The sequence below is a fragment of the Puntigrus tetrazona genome, chromosome 15 (assembly GCF_018831695.1).
Source record: "Puntigrus tetrazona isolate hp1 chromosome 15, ASM1883169v1, whole genome shotgun sequence".
NCBI classification, from domain to species: domain Eukaryota; kingdom Metazoa; phylum Chordata; class Actinopteri; order Cypriniformes; family Cyprinidae; genus Puntigrus; species Puntigrus tetrazona.
The window spans coordinates 6,147,140-6,164,965 of NC_056713.1; the positions used below are offsets into that span (position 1 = coordinate 6,147,140).

Consider the following 17,826-nt stretch of genomic DNA (forward strand, 5'->3'; position numbering starts at 1 on the left):
TGTGATCATGAATCGTTGCTGTAAAACATCAGTGCTTTTGGTTTTAAATCATTAACAATGCAATGCAAACGAAGAGCTTCTTTTATCAGCGGTAGTTCCAGTGATTTATTTTGGATTCGTCTTCTGATAACTTCTCTTTGCGTGACGTTGATCCGAGAAACTTGTGAAGGGCGTGTTTTAGTGAAGCGCAGCGGAATTTACTTGTGTGACTCCGCCCCCTGCCTATTTACCCAATACTATTTTCACACACTGAGTTGCCAGTTGGTGAAAAATACAGCATATTACAGTCGTGGAAAACCAGCAAACAAATTGTTTCAGCAATTTCTGATTTTGCCTGACCTAAAAAAAAACTACGGCATCCATCACAAAGCTCAGTGGAATATGAAAACCAAAATAAATCAACTCATCAACTTACAGTTAAAGGCTCGTTGCCTTGCATCGTCATTTGCATTCATTCCTGTTGTTGCGCCCACAGCTTGGCAACCTGCTTGAGTGTTTAGTATTTGGTTACCCACATTCTTTAGAATATATTCTTTTGTGTTTTGAAACAAATAAGAGTGAGTAAATTATGACAGAATTGGCCCTTTATTGCACAAACAATATACAGTACTATGGAATTATGTGGTAGAAACACGGTACCTTTTATTTATAATACAGTACCGTTTAGATTGAAAAACAATAATAAATAATTTTCTTTTATTATTAGTTTTTCCAAACTTTTTTTTTTAGGACCACAGCCACCTCCCTCTGAAGCACCACCCACCAGATCATCATCCCCAGAATACTAATCACCTTCACCTGTTGCTCATTAAAGACACTCCTTAAATACCACACTCCCTCAGATGCACTTTGTTAGATCTACTGTTCACACCCCTCTAGTTCCTGATTCTCCTTGCTCTTTGGATTGTAGACTCTGTTTCCCTGTGAATGTTTAACCCTTGGTCATCATCGTTCTTGCAGCTAAGCTGTCTTATCCATTGCCTCCTTCTGTTATCCGTTGAAATAAAATATATTCATTGTTACTCATCATCCTGTCTCTCGTCAGTTCCTGAGACTGTGTGACACATACAAATGCATATGATTTTTGCTAGATACATAGTTGCTAATTTGCATGAATTTGTACGAATAACCTACACTTAACCCTGTCTCTAAACCTACCTGTCAGTGAGGGCCTATGTATTTGTACGAATTAGCCCTCTTGTAAAATACCTACGAATTGTTTGTGAGACTGTGTTGGCTTGTCAGTGTGTGCCCATTACATGGCAGTGTGAAGATTTTTTTTTTGTCTTTGGGAATCTTTCAGATTTTTCAGTTTTGTAATTGTTTTGCTTTATTGCCCACTTTATGTACTGCACGGCCTCAACTGCATCCTTTCAGAAAGGAAAAATGATATTATCAGCAGTGAAACATGGCAAAATCATGGTAGGTCTTTTTTATTTCTTTCCCATGAGGAAAATCTATTGTGTTGTTTTTCCCCATAATAACTCAATAAAGAGCAGCTGCAGTCCGGGAGATTTTATAGCAAACTCCATATAGAGGTCACCGTGTCACAGAAATGTCTCCCAGGTGCACCTTGTCTTCTGTTGCTCTCTTGACTGGCTTCCACACAACCTTTTACTGGAAACCACTCTATCAATCTCCACCAGAAAGCAAAGACCTTCATAACAATGTCACTAGACAGCCGTATTCAAAGGACTGCCACTTAGCTTAATTAGACTGATGAGGGAAATGCATCACTTCACCAATATACCAAAAAAGAGCCTCAGCATTGCCATAAGCTTTATTTCAGTTCAAGCTTGCTTTTTTTCTACTGGTATCCATAACAACTAGTGTAATTGCTGAAGAAATGCTGGAATGTTTAGACACACATAACACTTCAAATTCGCAAACGTAGTCTGAAAATAGATTCACACTAGATAAACACATTTGCATGCATACACATGTCAGTGTATTAATGCATTTAGGGTTGTTATGTATCTTTGACATTAATGTATCACATTAGTAAGGTACGAAGGCTTTTAATGCTGTTTCATGCTGAATATAAAGGTTATAAGAAATTGTATTTGCACAATATATGTAAATGTCTTCAGGATGGTGGAAAATGCCATCTCGAAAGCTTCAAAATCAGCCAGAAATGGCCTTTAGTGGTGTCGTATGGGAGCAAAGGGGAGGAAAAAATCTATTTGCTTGGGTTATATATAAAAAAGAATGATTGGAAAGATGCTCTGACACAAAAGCCCAGTCGGGTCTGTTTGGTTTAGTAGATGGGAAATGGAAAAAGTGCTGCCTGAAGGAGGGAGGCTGGTGTTGTGCGTCACTGTGTCACGCTCTTCAAACAATGACAGCAAGCCATTTGAAGTACATTCAGTCTCAGTGTATTTACTTTCACTCCCTTTTTTGTACTTGCGCCCATTTAATCGAACCTTGAGTCTGTTTGATGGCAGAACAAGTGCTAAAGCCAAGTGCCTCGGCAGCTAAGCTGTATACTAATAATAGATCCTACTAAATGCAATCACATAAAAGTAGGAACTGAGCATACGAGATAGATTAAAGAAAGAGGGTATAAAAAGAATAGAGGTCACCTTGTTAAATCACAGCAATAACTCTTTTCAGCCTCTTTACAACAGAAGAGAACGTTGTCTCAAGCCCACAGTCCATTCTGATAGTCGGATGTTTTGTATCTTGCTCACTAAAATGCATATAGCTTTTTCAAAATGGAAATGTGTAATCTTATTGGGTGGCTGTATGTTTCTAGAAACAAAATGTGTCTACTGCCAATAGATACTGGGCTGCTATAATGGTAGAAAAAAAAACTAACAAGAAAGTTTTGATGGCAAATCAAATGGTAACTTTGTGATATTTTGCAGCACTAGACTGTTTGTCTCCCTTCTTCTGATATAATTACTGAAATCGGATAATATCAAAAGACAACTAAAATACTTCACTTTTAGCTGAGGGTCTGTTCTGGCTCATTTGATGTCTTATACAAGATAAAACATGAAATGAAATTAAACAAAAATAAATCTATAAAAAATTATTAAATTTAACTGATCTTAACAGCCAGTGACCACCACATGTACTTATTGTTTGATAATATGCCCTCCACCAAATCCAACCCTAAACCTAGCCGATAGTGTTAATAAATGTGAAACACATTTGTTAATGTCCGAAGAGCCATTTCTTGCTGATCTCCATGTGGAGATCAGGAAGGCTTGGATAAATCCATATAAATCCATCCCTATTGAAGAGGCATGCTAGGGTAAAACTTCTTTTCACAAAAGACTCCTCTACTCCAGAGAGGCATCTGTGGGTGAACCTTTGCAGATGTTAGGATGAAAGAGAGGGGCTTTCTCCTTAATGTTCTAGTTTTCCCTTCTAAACTTTTTGGCACTTCTGTCAAGATGTTGGTCAAAATGTTTAAGGAGGCCAAGACACAATCAGTTGCCTTTAAATCTTTCATTCCACAAAGGTCCAGGTCTGAGCTTGAACAACCAAGGCGTCCTGGCCCATCTCGATCAGAGGGTCAGAGGCTTGCATAGAAGACTATTGTCATGACTCACTCCCCTTCCCTGCCCTTGGGTGGGGCTCAGAGGCAGCATGAGTCGAGGGGTAATAGGCAAAATATGAGGGAGGTGATCCAGACAAAGCGTTCTCAGAGCCACCCACTTGACTGAGGTTAGGTAGGAGCGTCCTGTGCTCACATCACAGTCTCCCATACTGGTCCCATGATGTCTCAGTAAGTCTATGTTTCATAGAACTAACTACGAATGGTCCATACCCAAGCACTCTTCGGATGTTGAGTGAACCGACACACCCACACTGCAGAGGGGAGAGTACTGATTCAACCAGACCTGCGCGTCTATTGGACTGCAGAGTGAAATAAAGGAGTAAGGATACTGCCTTCCTGGTGGCATGAGTTTGGACCTGAGGGCCTACCTCACCCTAAAGGGTCATCTATGAGCTCCATTGAGCAGCAGCCTCTGTCTCCCTGTTAGGCTGGTTGCTATATTGGTTGAGCGTAACACTGCTCCCCTCATCTTAGAGGGTTATTTTCAAGCATGCCGCTCTAATCAAGTGTTTGAGATCTCTGTTCATAAGGTCCTCCACTCCATGGAACTCAACTGAGCAGCAGCATCAGGTTGTAGGCTTTTCCTTGCTTCCTTGTTCCTTGCTTTGTTGCTTGAGTGTAGCAATTCTCCCCTCACCTCGGAGGGTTATGAGCATCCCATCAAGCATTTGAGGTCTCCATTCTTCAGGTTCTCTCAAGCCTTCACTCTTCACTCAGGCCTTTCCTGCCTCCCTGGTAGGCTGTTTGCTTCTTTGGTTGAGTGTAGCACTGGTCCCCTTAGTTTAGAGTGTTTTCTTTGAGCATGCTGCTCCCATCAAGCATTTGATTGCTCTCCTTGCTGCGCCTAGTAGTGCACCACTCCACAGTTTGAGAGTTAGTTCCTCTTCTATTTTGAAGTATGCCTCTGCTTTCTTGAGCTCCAGGAAGCAACCACAACAGATTTTTGGGCTATCCTCTGCCTCCCTAGTGGGTTACTTCCTGAGTGAACTAGCTGCACTCCCCTCAATATAGAGGATTTATTGAGAGCATGCCGCTTCTATTTGAGAAGATCTGAGAAGATCTGTGAGGTCCTCAGAACACACGGTCTTCCGCTGGAGTTTGTGCTGCTCCCTTAGTCAAATACAGTTACATATGACCCCTGAGCTTGTGCTATGACAGCTTCAGTTACCCCATAAGTTACGGTACATGGTAAGTGCACATACTAAGCTTCTGTGAACTTTCTAAAGTCTAGGTGTGCACGCTAAGCACTCTTCACACTTGATAAAAACCAGTATGGTAAGGGTTACATGCTGCCAACTTTGTTCCCTTTCTTGAGTTGGTTTAGGCTGCAGTTTTCACCTAGGGCTCCGCTTGACTGATGTATCTCCGATATGATTTAAACAAGAGGTTGCCACCCAGGACCTCTCAAGTCAGTCCTTTGAGTGAACGCACTCAGATGTGGTGATAGCCCCCTGAGAGACAGGCCTGGGTCTGGTTGACCCTAGACACCTGACCATATCTCGTTAAACAAGTCTTTTTCTGATTCCAATACTTGAGCTCTACCCAGCCCTTATCAGGTAGGTATTTTTGGTTATGCAGCTCAGGCTTTGGCTGAAGTTGGTACTTATGCCCAGCAGGCATTACCCTCTGCATGGCGGTGTGCATATACCATTCCCCATAGTGACCCCTAGATAGTCCTGCAGATTCAAGTTCTCTTGGAAGGGAACGCCTCAGGTTACATATGTAACCATGGATCCCTGCGGAGGGAATGGGACACTGAGTCCTGAGATATTAGCTTTACTTAGTTATACTTGCTAAGTTTTATTAGGTTACAGCAACTTTCCAGGCAAATAAAACTATTTACTTACTGTTTTGAGTTACACTTACTTAAACTATTCAAATAGCCACATGTAACAAGGATGCAGAGGCTGAATCCATGTGCTGTTGTTTATTAAGGGCTGAGGCAATAAACCGAAATGAGAAGGCAGGCAGGAAGTCAGTATCACAATGGCAGTCCGGTCTGCCGATGAGTACAGGGCAAAACCAAAAGGCAAATGTGGTTAAGCGGGGTAATTGGTCTAAACCAGAGCATCAGTTCAATCAAGCAAACAGAGCAGAGGGGCAAATCAAGAAATCGAGAAACAGAGAAACAGGCAAATATCATACACAGGAACAACAGGAATCAGAGATAGGAATAACCCTTGGTAAGGCAGGTTAACTGGCAGTACTTTGCAACGAGCATGAGGAGGGCCTTTGGTTAGGCCTCAAACGGGAAATGATGGTAACAAAAAGCAGAGGGTATGAGCCCAGCTAGTACTCAGGTAAGGGCTCCCTCTGCTGATAAGGTGGTACACCACAAAGTAACCAATGGCATTAATAAAGCAGTGAGAGGAAGGAAAAAAATAGTCTCAATAGACTTTTCACTTATTTCTCCATGTCTGTTATCTTTCACTAGTTGAATTCACTCGTTTTACAAAATCATCTTCAACAATGAATTTCCCATACAACTGAAATATTAGAGAGAACTTATCATAAGCCACATAAGATTTTCCTAAAATTTTGGCAAATAAAAACAACTGTAAAACAAATCAAGTGCATAATTAAGTCATGAGTAAACCTAAAGTTAAAGGATCAAGTACTGTTCATTTTTAGTAACTACAACTCTCAAGTAAGTAAACTATTCTAGGCATTTGTCAGTCCAATATACTAATCCTATTTCACTTTACTTTGCTTTTTTTAAGTAAGCTCAACTAATTAGATTTTACAGAGTATCGGACAAACCTACCGTCTATGAAAACCCATATATATGAAGCTGGATATGTGTAATGCTAATGTTAAAAAGGATCTTTTTTCAAATCTCCTAGCATATTAATATTGTTTTGAAGTCATACTGTGATATTCTTCAAGTAATTGTATTTTAGACCAACAATTTTTCTGCCCATTTTTCTGAATCCTTAAAGACTGCCATTCCTTTATTTGAATGAATGTATTAGTGTACTATCGTGAATTTCAGATGTAAAGTATCTGCCCCTAAATTGCGCATTATAGTAAAATGAATTGTGTGCGGTCACTTTACATGTCATTCAGATGACTCTTCTGTCTAAATGAGTTCTGTCACAAAGTAGACCAGATATTATGCTGAAAGTCAAAAGTCTGGATTTGCAACTGAGAGCAGGAAACTCTTAATGACAGAAATTATTCTTCTGGAGCTCCTGTACACCCTGAAGTCTCAAGGGACAAAAGAACAAGTCCAAGCGTTCTCCCACCCCCTTAATGCCTGTTTAAGACAGGATTGCTAATCGATTGCATTGAAGAGAGAATAAGCCCTCCCTGAATCACAGACACAAAAGAGGGACTAGACGCTCTCTGCAGAAAAGCGTTCATTCTGGTGCACTTTTGCACCCTCGCTGGAGAGTCATATCTCGCTTTAATTTGACAGGCTGAGGGGTTTTATATGAGTCTCTCTCCGCGTGACACTTCAGCGTACGGGTGCCTCTAATCAATACGGCCGATTTGTAGTGTTGTTTATGGAGGCTGGAAATGTTTTGCAGGTTAGGGAACATTGCGTTTGGTTTCATCTGACAAAAGGAGCAGCTCGAGAGAGTTATTTCTCATCAGGACTCGTCGTCCTCCATCCGGCCTCATTTAAACCTTCATTTCACACTGCATGCTGGGGTGCCACTGCAGTCCAAGTCCTGCCCCTTTCCTCAATTCCATTCACCTACGAGCACTGTGCTTGAATACTAACGCAGCAGGCCGACACTTTGATTGACAGGCCGTTCGACCCTGACCATCAGTGATGGGCCGGTATGCACCAGTCCAATTACAGGATCCAGCCCGACCAGAACCCCCAATCCCATGGTTGGCTGCCTTTGTACTGACACGCTGAATAACAGCACTCCATCGCAGGAAGGGCTTCTTCTATACTGCGCTGCGTTCACCTGAAGACACGGAGAAAACCAAGCAGAAATAGCACTTCCTTTGAGTGGGTGTGTCAGGTCAGAGGGACACCTCAACGGACTGCGCATAAATGTGGAATGATGTAGACAGCCTTGAAAACAAATCTGATATATATATATATATATATATATATATATATATATATATATATATATATATATATATATATATATACACACAACAGTTATTTCTGGAACATCTATATATATATATATATATATATGTATGTATGTATATATATATATATATATATATATATATATATGTATATATGTATAGTGTTTTGTTTACATAATATATGTGTACTGTGTAGAATTATTATTAAATGCAAAATGTATATATTTAAGAAAAAGTATGATGCATTAAATATATCTATAAATAATATAAATATATGCTTATATGTTAAATATATTAATAAGCATGTGTAATAAACACTATTTAATGTGTAATATAAATATAACATATATTCTACATAACAATATAAATCAAAGTTATACATATATGTAATATATGTAATGCATGTAAAAGTTTTTTTTTAAATACTTGCGTGTTTTTATATACATAATAAATATACACAGTACGCACAAAAGACTTTTATTTTGGATGTGATTAATCGTTTGACAGCACTAAAGTTTTATTTGTTTATGTGAACACTTTTTCAATTTTTGTGTACAATAAAATGTTACTTATTTTTAAAACTATGCATATGAATGCAATTACCTTTTCTGGGAAAGAATAGCATTGATGTTTTGATACTATTTCCTTTTTCTGTGCGATAACAAAAGAAATGCAAGGAAAGAAATGGAACAAAATATGTGCCTACTTAAAAACATTACATGCTCAGTTAGTACATTGTGTGTCCAATTACTATTAATATTGCTGACGCTGTTATGATCACCATAGCGTTAAGGTATGTGTAATGCAATCATTTGGTGTGCCAAATAAAATTAAGCAGGATCCCCTGGTAAATGCAAATAAGGATTCAGGCATTGCAATTAACATCAAGAGGAGAATTAATCTCAGGCTACAGCAAAAAAAAAAAGTTGCTCAGAGCCAAGCTGCAGAGTAACTCGGATCTCTTATAAATGCAAATTGCAAATAAATCATCAAATATATTATAATCATCACTACATACTACCTGCAATTGATGGAACTATCTATGGAATCTTTATTATTATTATTGTTTCTTTTTTACTGATTTTGGAAAAAAACCTTTTGAACCCAGATTTGGATTTAACGTGTAGAATGCAGGGCAAAGCGTTACTTTCAAATCCAGATGCATTGGGAAAGTCCATTTCCTTTATTTCTTTATTGTTGCTTTATTAGGAATTAACCTAAAACGTGCCACGAAGGTCAAAAAAGTGGTGACGTGACATTTACAATTTGGTCCTTTTAACGCGTCTAGAACTGAATCCTACCAATGAGCAAAAATGGCTGAATTTAAATCAGATTCTACAGCCTTGCACCAGCCAAGCCGCTCAACGCAAGGGATCTCCATCTATTATCACACCCTGACCTCCTTAGCTCAAACTAATTTCAAAGAATAATGCTTTTTACATTTTTCAGCGGGCTAAGCAGATGAACATAAAACAATTAAGCACTTAACATTTCATTTAGGTTGTTTTCAGGACATTAATCAAAGGCTGTTTGTAATTCATAAAGTGATGGCTTTGAGTTTATATTTATTCCTTTACATACAATTAATTTCCCGAGTAAGCTGCAATGCAAATAAGGGTGTAATTGGCCACGAGGACAGCGCGTTTGATTCATCGCGAAACATAACGGAATGAATGGTTTACGATGTCGATAATTCGCTGCAGTAATGTTGCACTCAGACAACAAGGAGTCTGAAGGTGCACGGATCAATAACAGCTCCTTCGCTGTGGCTAATGGGCCTCCAGGAGAGCGTGTGCAAGTGCAAGCACATTCCCACACGTAGGTTTTCCAGCGGCAGGATCGCTTTGGCTCTGCTTTGTAATCCAATAGAAAGTTCTCCCCGTTCATTGCGGTGCACGACACCTCGCGAAGCTCATTTTCGAAACGCTGCTCCCTTTCACATTTGCCCTCACTCCGTCATCCACTCCACTCCTTCGGCTTTCGTCGAACTAGTCGGCGACAGCTCAGCAGCCCAAAATAGCAGCACTCCTGTTCTAACAGCATGTTGCACGCACTGCTGCATCGCCACAGCGGTAGGGAAAAATACATCCCTCCTTCAGCCACTCTTTTTATGCCTCTGTGACTCTATGCTATAAACCACACTGAGCAGTCAACCCTTGCCTCAGACACTTATGATGATGAAATTTACGTGGGCGGCTGAAGTACATCGTGAACTTTAAATGGTTAGTTCAGCCCAAAATGTAATTTCTGTCATTAATTGTCGTTCCGTGGCCTCGAGCCATTTGTTCATCTTCACAAGACAAATTAAGATCTGAGAGCTCCTTTAGCCTCCATAGACAGCAAAACAACTGAAAGGGCCAGAAACGTTGTAAGTGCATCGCTAGAACAGTCCATGTGACGTTTTTTTGTGCAGAGAAAACAACATTAACATCATTTACTCATTTTAGGGAGCATCACAACGCATACGTACACTTTTCCTTAAGCGTAAACAATGCTTATTGGATTTATGCACAACGCTGATTATGTCATGTTCTTAAGAGTCTTAAGCGACTACAAAAATCTCGATAAGCGGGAGATGTTATGGAGAACAATTGCAGCCGCAACGGTATTACGAAATTATTCATGCACGGTTATCAATGCATATAATGAAAGAATAAAAACAGCTTCATCTTCAACTCAACTTCATCTTCAATAAAATGTCCTCTTTATAACTAGATTTGTTGGTACCAATTAACAGCCTCACACTTTTTTATAATGTTTTGTTCTTCCATTGGCACCTTGTGGATTGACTAATTATTGCATGAATTAATGACAAAGTTGCCTTCTCTAACGCTTTAGAAGCGGTCTCAGTATCAAGCGCTATGCTCAGATTTTTCTCCATAATTAGGCGCTGAATCTTTTACATCTTTACACCTCCAAGCGATAAAATATTGGAGCCTTGAAAAAGACTGCAGCAAGACAGTAAAGACATATTCAGTTTCCGCATTCTCAGTGACTTTGACTTATTTTATGCTACGAATGCTGTTGATACTAAATCAGAAAGAACTTTATTGTCGAGGAATACACCTTGGTATTGGGAGCTACCAGTAATAAGTTATACATAATAATAGTAATAAAATATAGACAAAAGAATATGTCCGTAGACAGAATTGTGAATGAGGGATATCTGAGAATCCCAACTAAGTCTTAGGTTTGATGCTGCTTTCCTCAACACTGAATAAATTCAATGGATATGTTTTAATTAGCATTTCAGCATCCATGAGGATTAGGGTTTGTGGTTGGATCTTCAATATTATCAACCTTTTATTGTATTTCACCCTTATTTGTACTTTATCCCTACCGAAAACTAGCTAAAATTAGCTTAAGCTGCTTGACTGGTGTAAGACGGTCAAGCTGGTCTCCAAGCTGGTGTTCAACTGGATGTTCGACTCGTCTCTCACGACCACTTAAAGAAGTGGTCAAACCCCACTAAGGCCAGCCTGCCAGGAAAGTACCACGAGTCCTCAGCAAAAGATGCCGATGCACGAACATGCCATGCTTCCCAATATCACGTTTATGTTATGATTGCCTGCAACAGAGTCTGGGGTTTTGACTGTAAATGGGCTAGCTGGGGTCTATTTTGGCGTACCCATTGTTCTCAATGTGTAAAGATCGATGCCAAGCGCCACTTTCCAGCTTCTTCATTAAACTCTCCTGACACTAACTTCTTTCCTCCGGGCATCATCTCAACCCCTGCTGCTCGAGATCCCAGAGTAGCACAAGGATAACAGAGTGTTTCCACACTATACGGCTGATGCCCGCAGCACCGGCAGCAGCATCTTTATCACATCCTCCTGCTTCTCACGATGGCTGATTTCACACATACCACAGCGATGTGGCTCACAGCTACTTCTACTATTACAGTGAGTGATCGTTACACATACGCTGCGTTCCATTCAACTTCTCACTCGGTAAGAGGCAGCCGAATGACATTTTTAGTCAAACTTTAAATGTAAAATGCGTTAGTAAGTCGAGGACTCCATGCATTCCCGTCACGTCGAAATTACAGAACTACCGCAATTACAGAACTACCATATGCAAAATGCAGTCGCAAGAAATCACTCATGTTCTCAGAACTTGTATTTACAGTTTGCAATCTCAGAATTTTTTTTTTCAGTTGTGAAACCAGTCTATATATATATATATAGAGTGATTAGTTGGTAACGTTGTATTTAACGCTGCTGGGCGCGTGGAATTTCCAACTTCCTACTTGGGAAAACTGCCGAAGAACACCATTTCAAGTCGAACTTTTAACCCGAAATCCAGTCTCATCAATTGCACACATTCAATTGCCTTAGAAACACTAATTTATGAGTACAAGGACGTTCCATTTGTCATTGAATAATTACACTAATTACCAATGCAGTAGTTCTTTCTTGATGATTGAATCCTAATGATAGCCATTGTGTTTCATTTTCTGATTGTGATCGCCTACGAATATTCGGTTTCTGACTTTGAGTGGAACTGTACAAGTAACAGTATTGATATTTCTTGTGCTTTAGTTAAAACGCACCATATGGTGAGCTTAATCTGAAACGGGTCTTCAAAAAAGGAAAAATAATGAAATATATTGCTACGTTTTTCTGTAATTACAGCAAATAATTTAAAAAGCTGTCATCCTCGGATGGTCTAATCCATCGCTCAAGCTTTCTTTAGTGCTCTCACCAGGAGAAAAAGGGCCTCGGATTCAGCTCTGTTACAGCTGGCCATCAAGAAAGCGTCTGAGTCAAGGGAGCCGTGTGAAGGATAGCAGTTTTCTTGTTTGCTGACTGCTGTGTTGAAATCCCCTAGAGAGCCATTAAAATCCCGAGGACAGACTGCATTAGGGTCGCATTTAAGTACGAACTTCTTTTGTGTCTGTTTTTAATGTCAAACTTTCATTTTTATAAATACTGTAAGCATTCCAGCTGCTCGGTTTTGTTGGCTCGTAATAGCGTCATGCTTTCTGGCTACTTTTTTTCCAATCTTCATCGGAGTGAATCAATGGATGGTTTCTTTACAATAGATTTATTGTTCCGATTCCGCTTCATTTGCATAGCTTTTACGACTCGCATATGAATGTGTAATTAATGATCAATTGCCGCAATTAATAAAACGTAAAAATGAAGCGATATAGACACAGTTATCGTTCTCCAATAGGCTTCCATTTTACTGCATGTATGTGTCCGTGTGTATGTAAACGTGAAAGGTCGCTAAAGGTTACTTCTAATCTAAAGATATTTCGAGACTTTGGTTCCACATTACAAATGCCACAGAACTATTCTCTGCAGATCTATCGTCCCAAAGTCAGATATGCATTGAAGTACTGCCATCTGTTGGGTCAAAACTGTAAGCACCTTTAATTTCAAGAAAAGGTCCACTCAAAATTGGTGTGCAAAAACTAAACTTTTAATAATAAAGGTACCGTAGAGTAAACATACAACACAGATTGAAATTTTGGTGCAAATGCAACTTTTCTGTGCTCAATAACCAATAAAAGAAACGATACCACTCGAAAAAGGAAACATTTTATACTTCATAAATGTCTTTTCTGACACTTGATCAGATATATGCACATTTAATGATTGAGTGAGGAACAGAAACTCCACCACAGCCCTTAAATATGAAATATCTGCATATCATGATTTGGAATAAACGTATTGACTACATTAACTACGTTAGCAAAAAACTGTATTTTTGCTACCTAACAAATGCAAAAACGCCATCTCCCGTTTCATTCTCTGCTTCAAAAAGGTGACATTGCAGCAGCGACAAACGTGTTGGCAAGACTTTGGCCTCGAGGACACACATCCGTAGAGGACAGGACGTGTAATTGAAGCTTGCTGGCCGGTCGCTCGGTGCCACTGCAATGATCAGAGGAAAAACACCTATAAATCATCCCTGCTCCACCACAGGCCCGCCATTTCCACAAGCCTGACAGAATATAAATCATGTTTACTAAAATGGAGTGTTTACAGTGAGCTGCTCCAAAACATAATTACAGCTTGTTAAATTTGGCACTGTTTTCACATAAACCAAAGGTTGGACGGAAAAATTGGAACGGAGGATTTGGAAGTCGAGAGAATCGTGGAGCAGTCTTACTTTGATATCACTCTGCCTCATAAAGACACTTAGTTTTTTTAATTTTTTAAAGATATGTTTTTAAAAATTAATATTAAAAAATGTTTTTAAATGTTATTTATTGCTAGAATTTAAAACTAAATTGTCAGCATCGTTAGCAAGGCTCGAATTGAGGGGGGATTCACAAAAAAAGCATCCCCTCTTTAAAACTCCCTTTGGTTTATTCATTTTGGGTGTTGCTTAAAACTTATAATGCGCATGAAAAGTTAAAATCGTCTAGTTATTTTAATTCACGAATTTAAAAAACGGCGACTGGCCGATCAGTAACAAGCGTGCTTAAACTCCAAGCAACTTTCGTCATTTTTCGCACAAAAATAGTTACGACGTTCTTTAAAAATATTTATTTTATTTTTTTTAAATCTTGATTTGAATTTAAATACATTCCCCTGGCTTATCGGGCTGTGTGACTGTGAGGGTGCAATGAGACGCAGGCACTCGTTTTTTATCGAATCAGCCGTTTTGAATGAATCGTTTGATTTGATTCAACAGGGACTTACTGCCACCTACTGGCGGTTGTTTTGCCGTTAATTTATCCATGACGGCCCTTAAAATATGAAATATAAATTTGGCCCATAAACGTACAAATAATAGTTATTTTAAGCATGTGCTTTCGACACTGCATGCAGCTGAAACCAACCACACACTAAGCACAGCTAATATCACGTCAACCTTAGATGTAAACAAATGTGACATTGACATTCATGGCGCTGAATATGTAATGCATACAGAAGAATGCTTATTTAATTTCTTCATGTCTACAGCGATTACATGGTCTAGTCTGCGTTTGCTCCAGCTGTGTTAACACAGAGGCATAAATGCTGCTGGTAATATGCTTACATTTACTCCTGCATGCGATGCAAACCGATCGACGATGCAGGCAGGACCTCATTTGAGTTCTACGCGTTCCTGAATCAACGGCTCTGCTGACCCTGGAACAACTTTGTGATTAGCTAATCAGATCTGAACAACCAGCTAACAGTTTCTGTGAAGTTTAGGTTTACAATCGGTGCTCGTACATCAGTGTCGGTCATCATTTCCTCATCATTTTTAGGCCGCCGCCTGGGATTGAACATTTCTGAAGAAACTAGTGCACCTGCCCTACCTGACAGAGCTTAAGAAGCGAACAGAAGAGTGGCAGACACTTGCCTAACGCTGATGCGCATCAGACCCCAAAAAGACTTCAAAAGTGTTTCAGCTAAGTACTAATTTAGGGGTAAGTGTTTTATTTTGTAAAAAAAAAACAAAAAGTGTAGACTGATGTGGAAATAAGTAATTGAAAGACGTTTAACTTGTGACTGCGACATAGCAAAACTTGACAAAAACTTCTGCAAGGCACTGTACAAGGCTACCATGGATATTTTTTATCCTGCTCATCTCAATCGTGGTCATAAAACCCACTAACAGATGCCACATACATAACATATCCAGGAGCAGCGATGATGTGAACGAGGCATGACCTTTTCCTAACAATTACATAAATAAAAATAGCATAAGCATGCTGAAAGAGAATCAGTGATATTATTTTGTGGAACACAATGATTATTTTCTTTCATGACCAGTTAGGTTAATTTAACACTTGCCTATATTCATAACTGGTGTTTTAATATTTTACATTAGCTTGGGGTTAGATCCAAAAATGCACTGAAATGCAGAACGATGTTTCTCAACAAAACCTATGAAGGAGGTATTTTTGGTCCTTTTTTTAGACCTTGATAATATTTGAAGGAGCATGTCGTACCATTTCCATCTGATCATCTGAGCATTTTTCAAGAAAGTTAAAACGGTGTTGCACATAAATACCAAATAATGTAAATAACAATACAAGCAGATATTCAAACGCTTGAATGCATTTATACATTTATTAATTGTATGTTAAAGTGCAGTTAAATTGTTCAGAAAAGGCTTCCAGCAGTTTTGGTAAGGCTTCCTCGGTCTGGACGTCCCGTCCCAGCTCTCGGCTCAGTGATGTCACACCTTTACCCACAATCCCGCATGGCACAATGTTCTCGAACCAACTCATGTCTGTGTTGCAGTTAAGGGCCAGTCCATGGGAGGTGATGTATCTTCCGCAATGAATACCTGCAAAACAACACAATGATACTTGATCTCATTCTCTCCAACTTTATTTTGTTGGCACAGCCGTTTTTTTTTTTTTTTTTTAATAATCCTGCTTTAATATTTTAAACAAATAAATGACAAAACATACTAAAAGTAATATTTTTAATATTCTATTTCTATGTGACCAACAAAAAGGTTTGTGGTAAAAGTGCTCTTCATAATATTTACATAAAAAATAAAATAGTTTTGAACATCATATGCATTAAAAAAAACAAATAATGCATCATATGCATTAAAAAAATGCTAAAAAAAATCATGGTTTCCACAAAAAACATGACAACAACAACGATAATAATTATAAGAATAAAAATATTTATATTATTATATTTTATATTATACATAAATATATTTCAGATATAAAAATAATATTTTTCTTTTATATATATATATATATATATATATATATATATATATATATATATATATATATATATATATATATATATATGTGTGTGTGTATTAATATATGCATAATATACACAGTACACACACATATAATATGTAAACAAAAAATTATATTTTGGATACGATCAAGATTAATGTTTGAAATGACTAATTCATATTTTAAATAACTGCTCTGAAACTATCTCTATTGTATAAATGTAAATTAAAACAACAAATATTTTACAGACTACTCAAAAATTGCAACACTTTTTTTAATACTAATTAATTTAATGTTCTTTTTATATCACTTCTGTAATATAAAAACGTACAAAAATATTTCAGTCCAGTCAAAATCAGTCAAAAAAAGTGAACTTGCCAATTGCACAAATTTTGTTGTCGCCCACCCAGACACCCGTGTCCGGAGAAGTGGAGGCTTCGATCCCAAATTTACTGCACATGTTGATCACCGTCCTCTCCAGTTCACACACGTACCATCTCACACTCTTCTTAAAGCAGGCCAGGTTGAGGACGGGATAACACACCAGCTGACCTGGACCGTGAAACGTTATCAGACCTCCTCGGTTGGTTGGGAAGAAGTCTGCTCCCAGCGCCCGGAGCCTCCGCTCCTCCTCGGGAGGATACGGGGCCCGTCTGATGCCCACGGTGTACACGGGCTCGTGTTCACACAGCAGTAAAGTGTTTGGGCTGGCGCCGGACGAGTCCAGGTGCTGCTTCACGTGCTGCTGCTGGACCTTCAAGGCGCTGCTGTAGGAAGTCCTCCCTAAACGCACCACCTTCACCACTGCCCTAGCGGCTCTCATCGTGGCCCCGCTCGAGCTCTGAGGAAACAGAGAAAAGAGAAAATTGCATTTTATTTCTTTTAATTCACAAGAGGTTGGAGTGACGGTGTTTTAAAACATTTTTGTTTATTAAAATAAACCTGAAATAATTTAAAAAAAAAAAAAAAAAAAAAAAAAAAAAAAAAAAAAAAAAGCTAATTAAGCTAAGAGGAAAGCAGCTTTGTGAAATCGTGATACAATTAAAATACCAGTTGGGGAAATGTGTTAGTGAAGTAAAAGAAAGCGCTGCGGATGAACAAAGATTTCAAGAGGAATCCAGCACTAACTGTAACGTCTTCATCACATCAGCTTTAACACCAGATCCAGCGAATAAAAAACAAACGTGAACTTAAAGGAGAGTCATGTCTTACTGTACGCTGCCATACTGTCAGGACAGATCTTACTCTGCTTCAAGTCCAGAGTGAAACACAGCCGCTTTACTGCCATCTACTGGTCTGGTGCTACTAACGGTTTACAAAGAAATAAATCATTTTATATATATATAATTTTTTTAATTTTTTTTTTGGTGCAAATGTATTCATTTGTTTATTTATTTACGCTTATTTAGTTATATTTATGTATCTATTTAGTTAGTCTGTGTTAGCTGATCAATGACATAATCTTTTGTGACTTTAACCTTCGTTCTATTTTAATAAATTGTAAAATGTAGTTGAGGAACACATAGCAATTTCTTCACAAATC

The 17,826-nt window shown here is 38.6% G+C and overlaps 1 protein-coding gene across 3 annotated transcripts; it reads right to left on the reverse strand.

Moving 5' to 3' along the window:
* Window positions 1–15,614: 15,614 nt before the first annotated feature.
* Window positions 15,615–17,560, reverse strand: lipt2 (lipoyl(octanoyl) transferase 2). Of its 3 annotated transcripts, none has more exons than XM_043258297.1 (3): window positions 17,496–17,560; window positions 16,662–17,124; window positions 15,615–15,862 (listed from the first exon to the last, which is right to left on the reverse strand). In XM_043258297.1, the coding sequence occupies exons 2-3, from the start codon at window positions 17,104–17,106 to the stop codon at window positions 15,645–15,647; spliced, it is 663 nt and encodes a 220-aa protein (XP_043114232.1). In that variant the 5' UTR covers window positions 17,107–17,124; window positions 17,496–17,560; the 3' UTR covers window positions 15,615–15,644. The 3 variants fall into 3 exon arrangements, with proteins under 3 accessions (XP_043114232.1, XP_043114230.1, XP_043114231.1); XM_043258295.1 differs by having other exon boundaries at window positions 17,412–17,553; XM_043258296.1 differs by having other exon boundaries at window positions 17,334–17,522.
* Between the last annotated feature and the right edge of the window lie 266 nt (window positions 17,561–17,826).

Excerpts from the sequence above, each read along its gene's own strand:
- lipt2 (XM_043258297.1), bottom strand. The coding sequence starts at position 17,106 with ATGAGAGCCGCTAGGGCAGTGGTGAAGGTGGTGCGTTTAGGGAGGACT. Across the intron at positions 15,863-16,661 it reads CAACAAAATTTGTGCAATTG|GTATTCATTGCGGAAGATAC; the intron begins GCAAGTTCACTT and ends GTTGTTTTGCAG.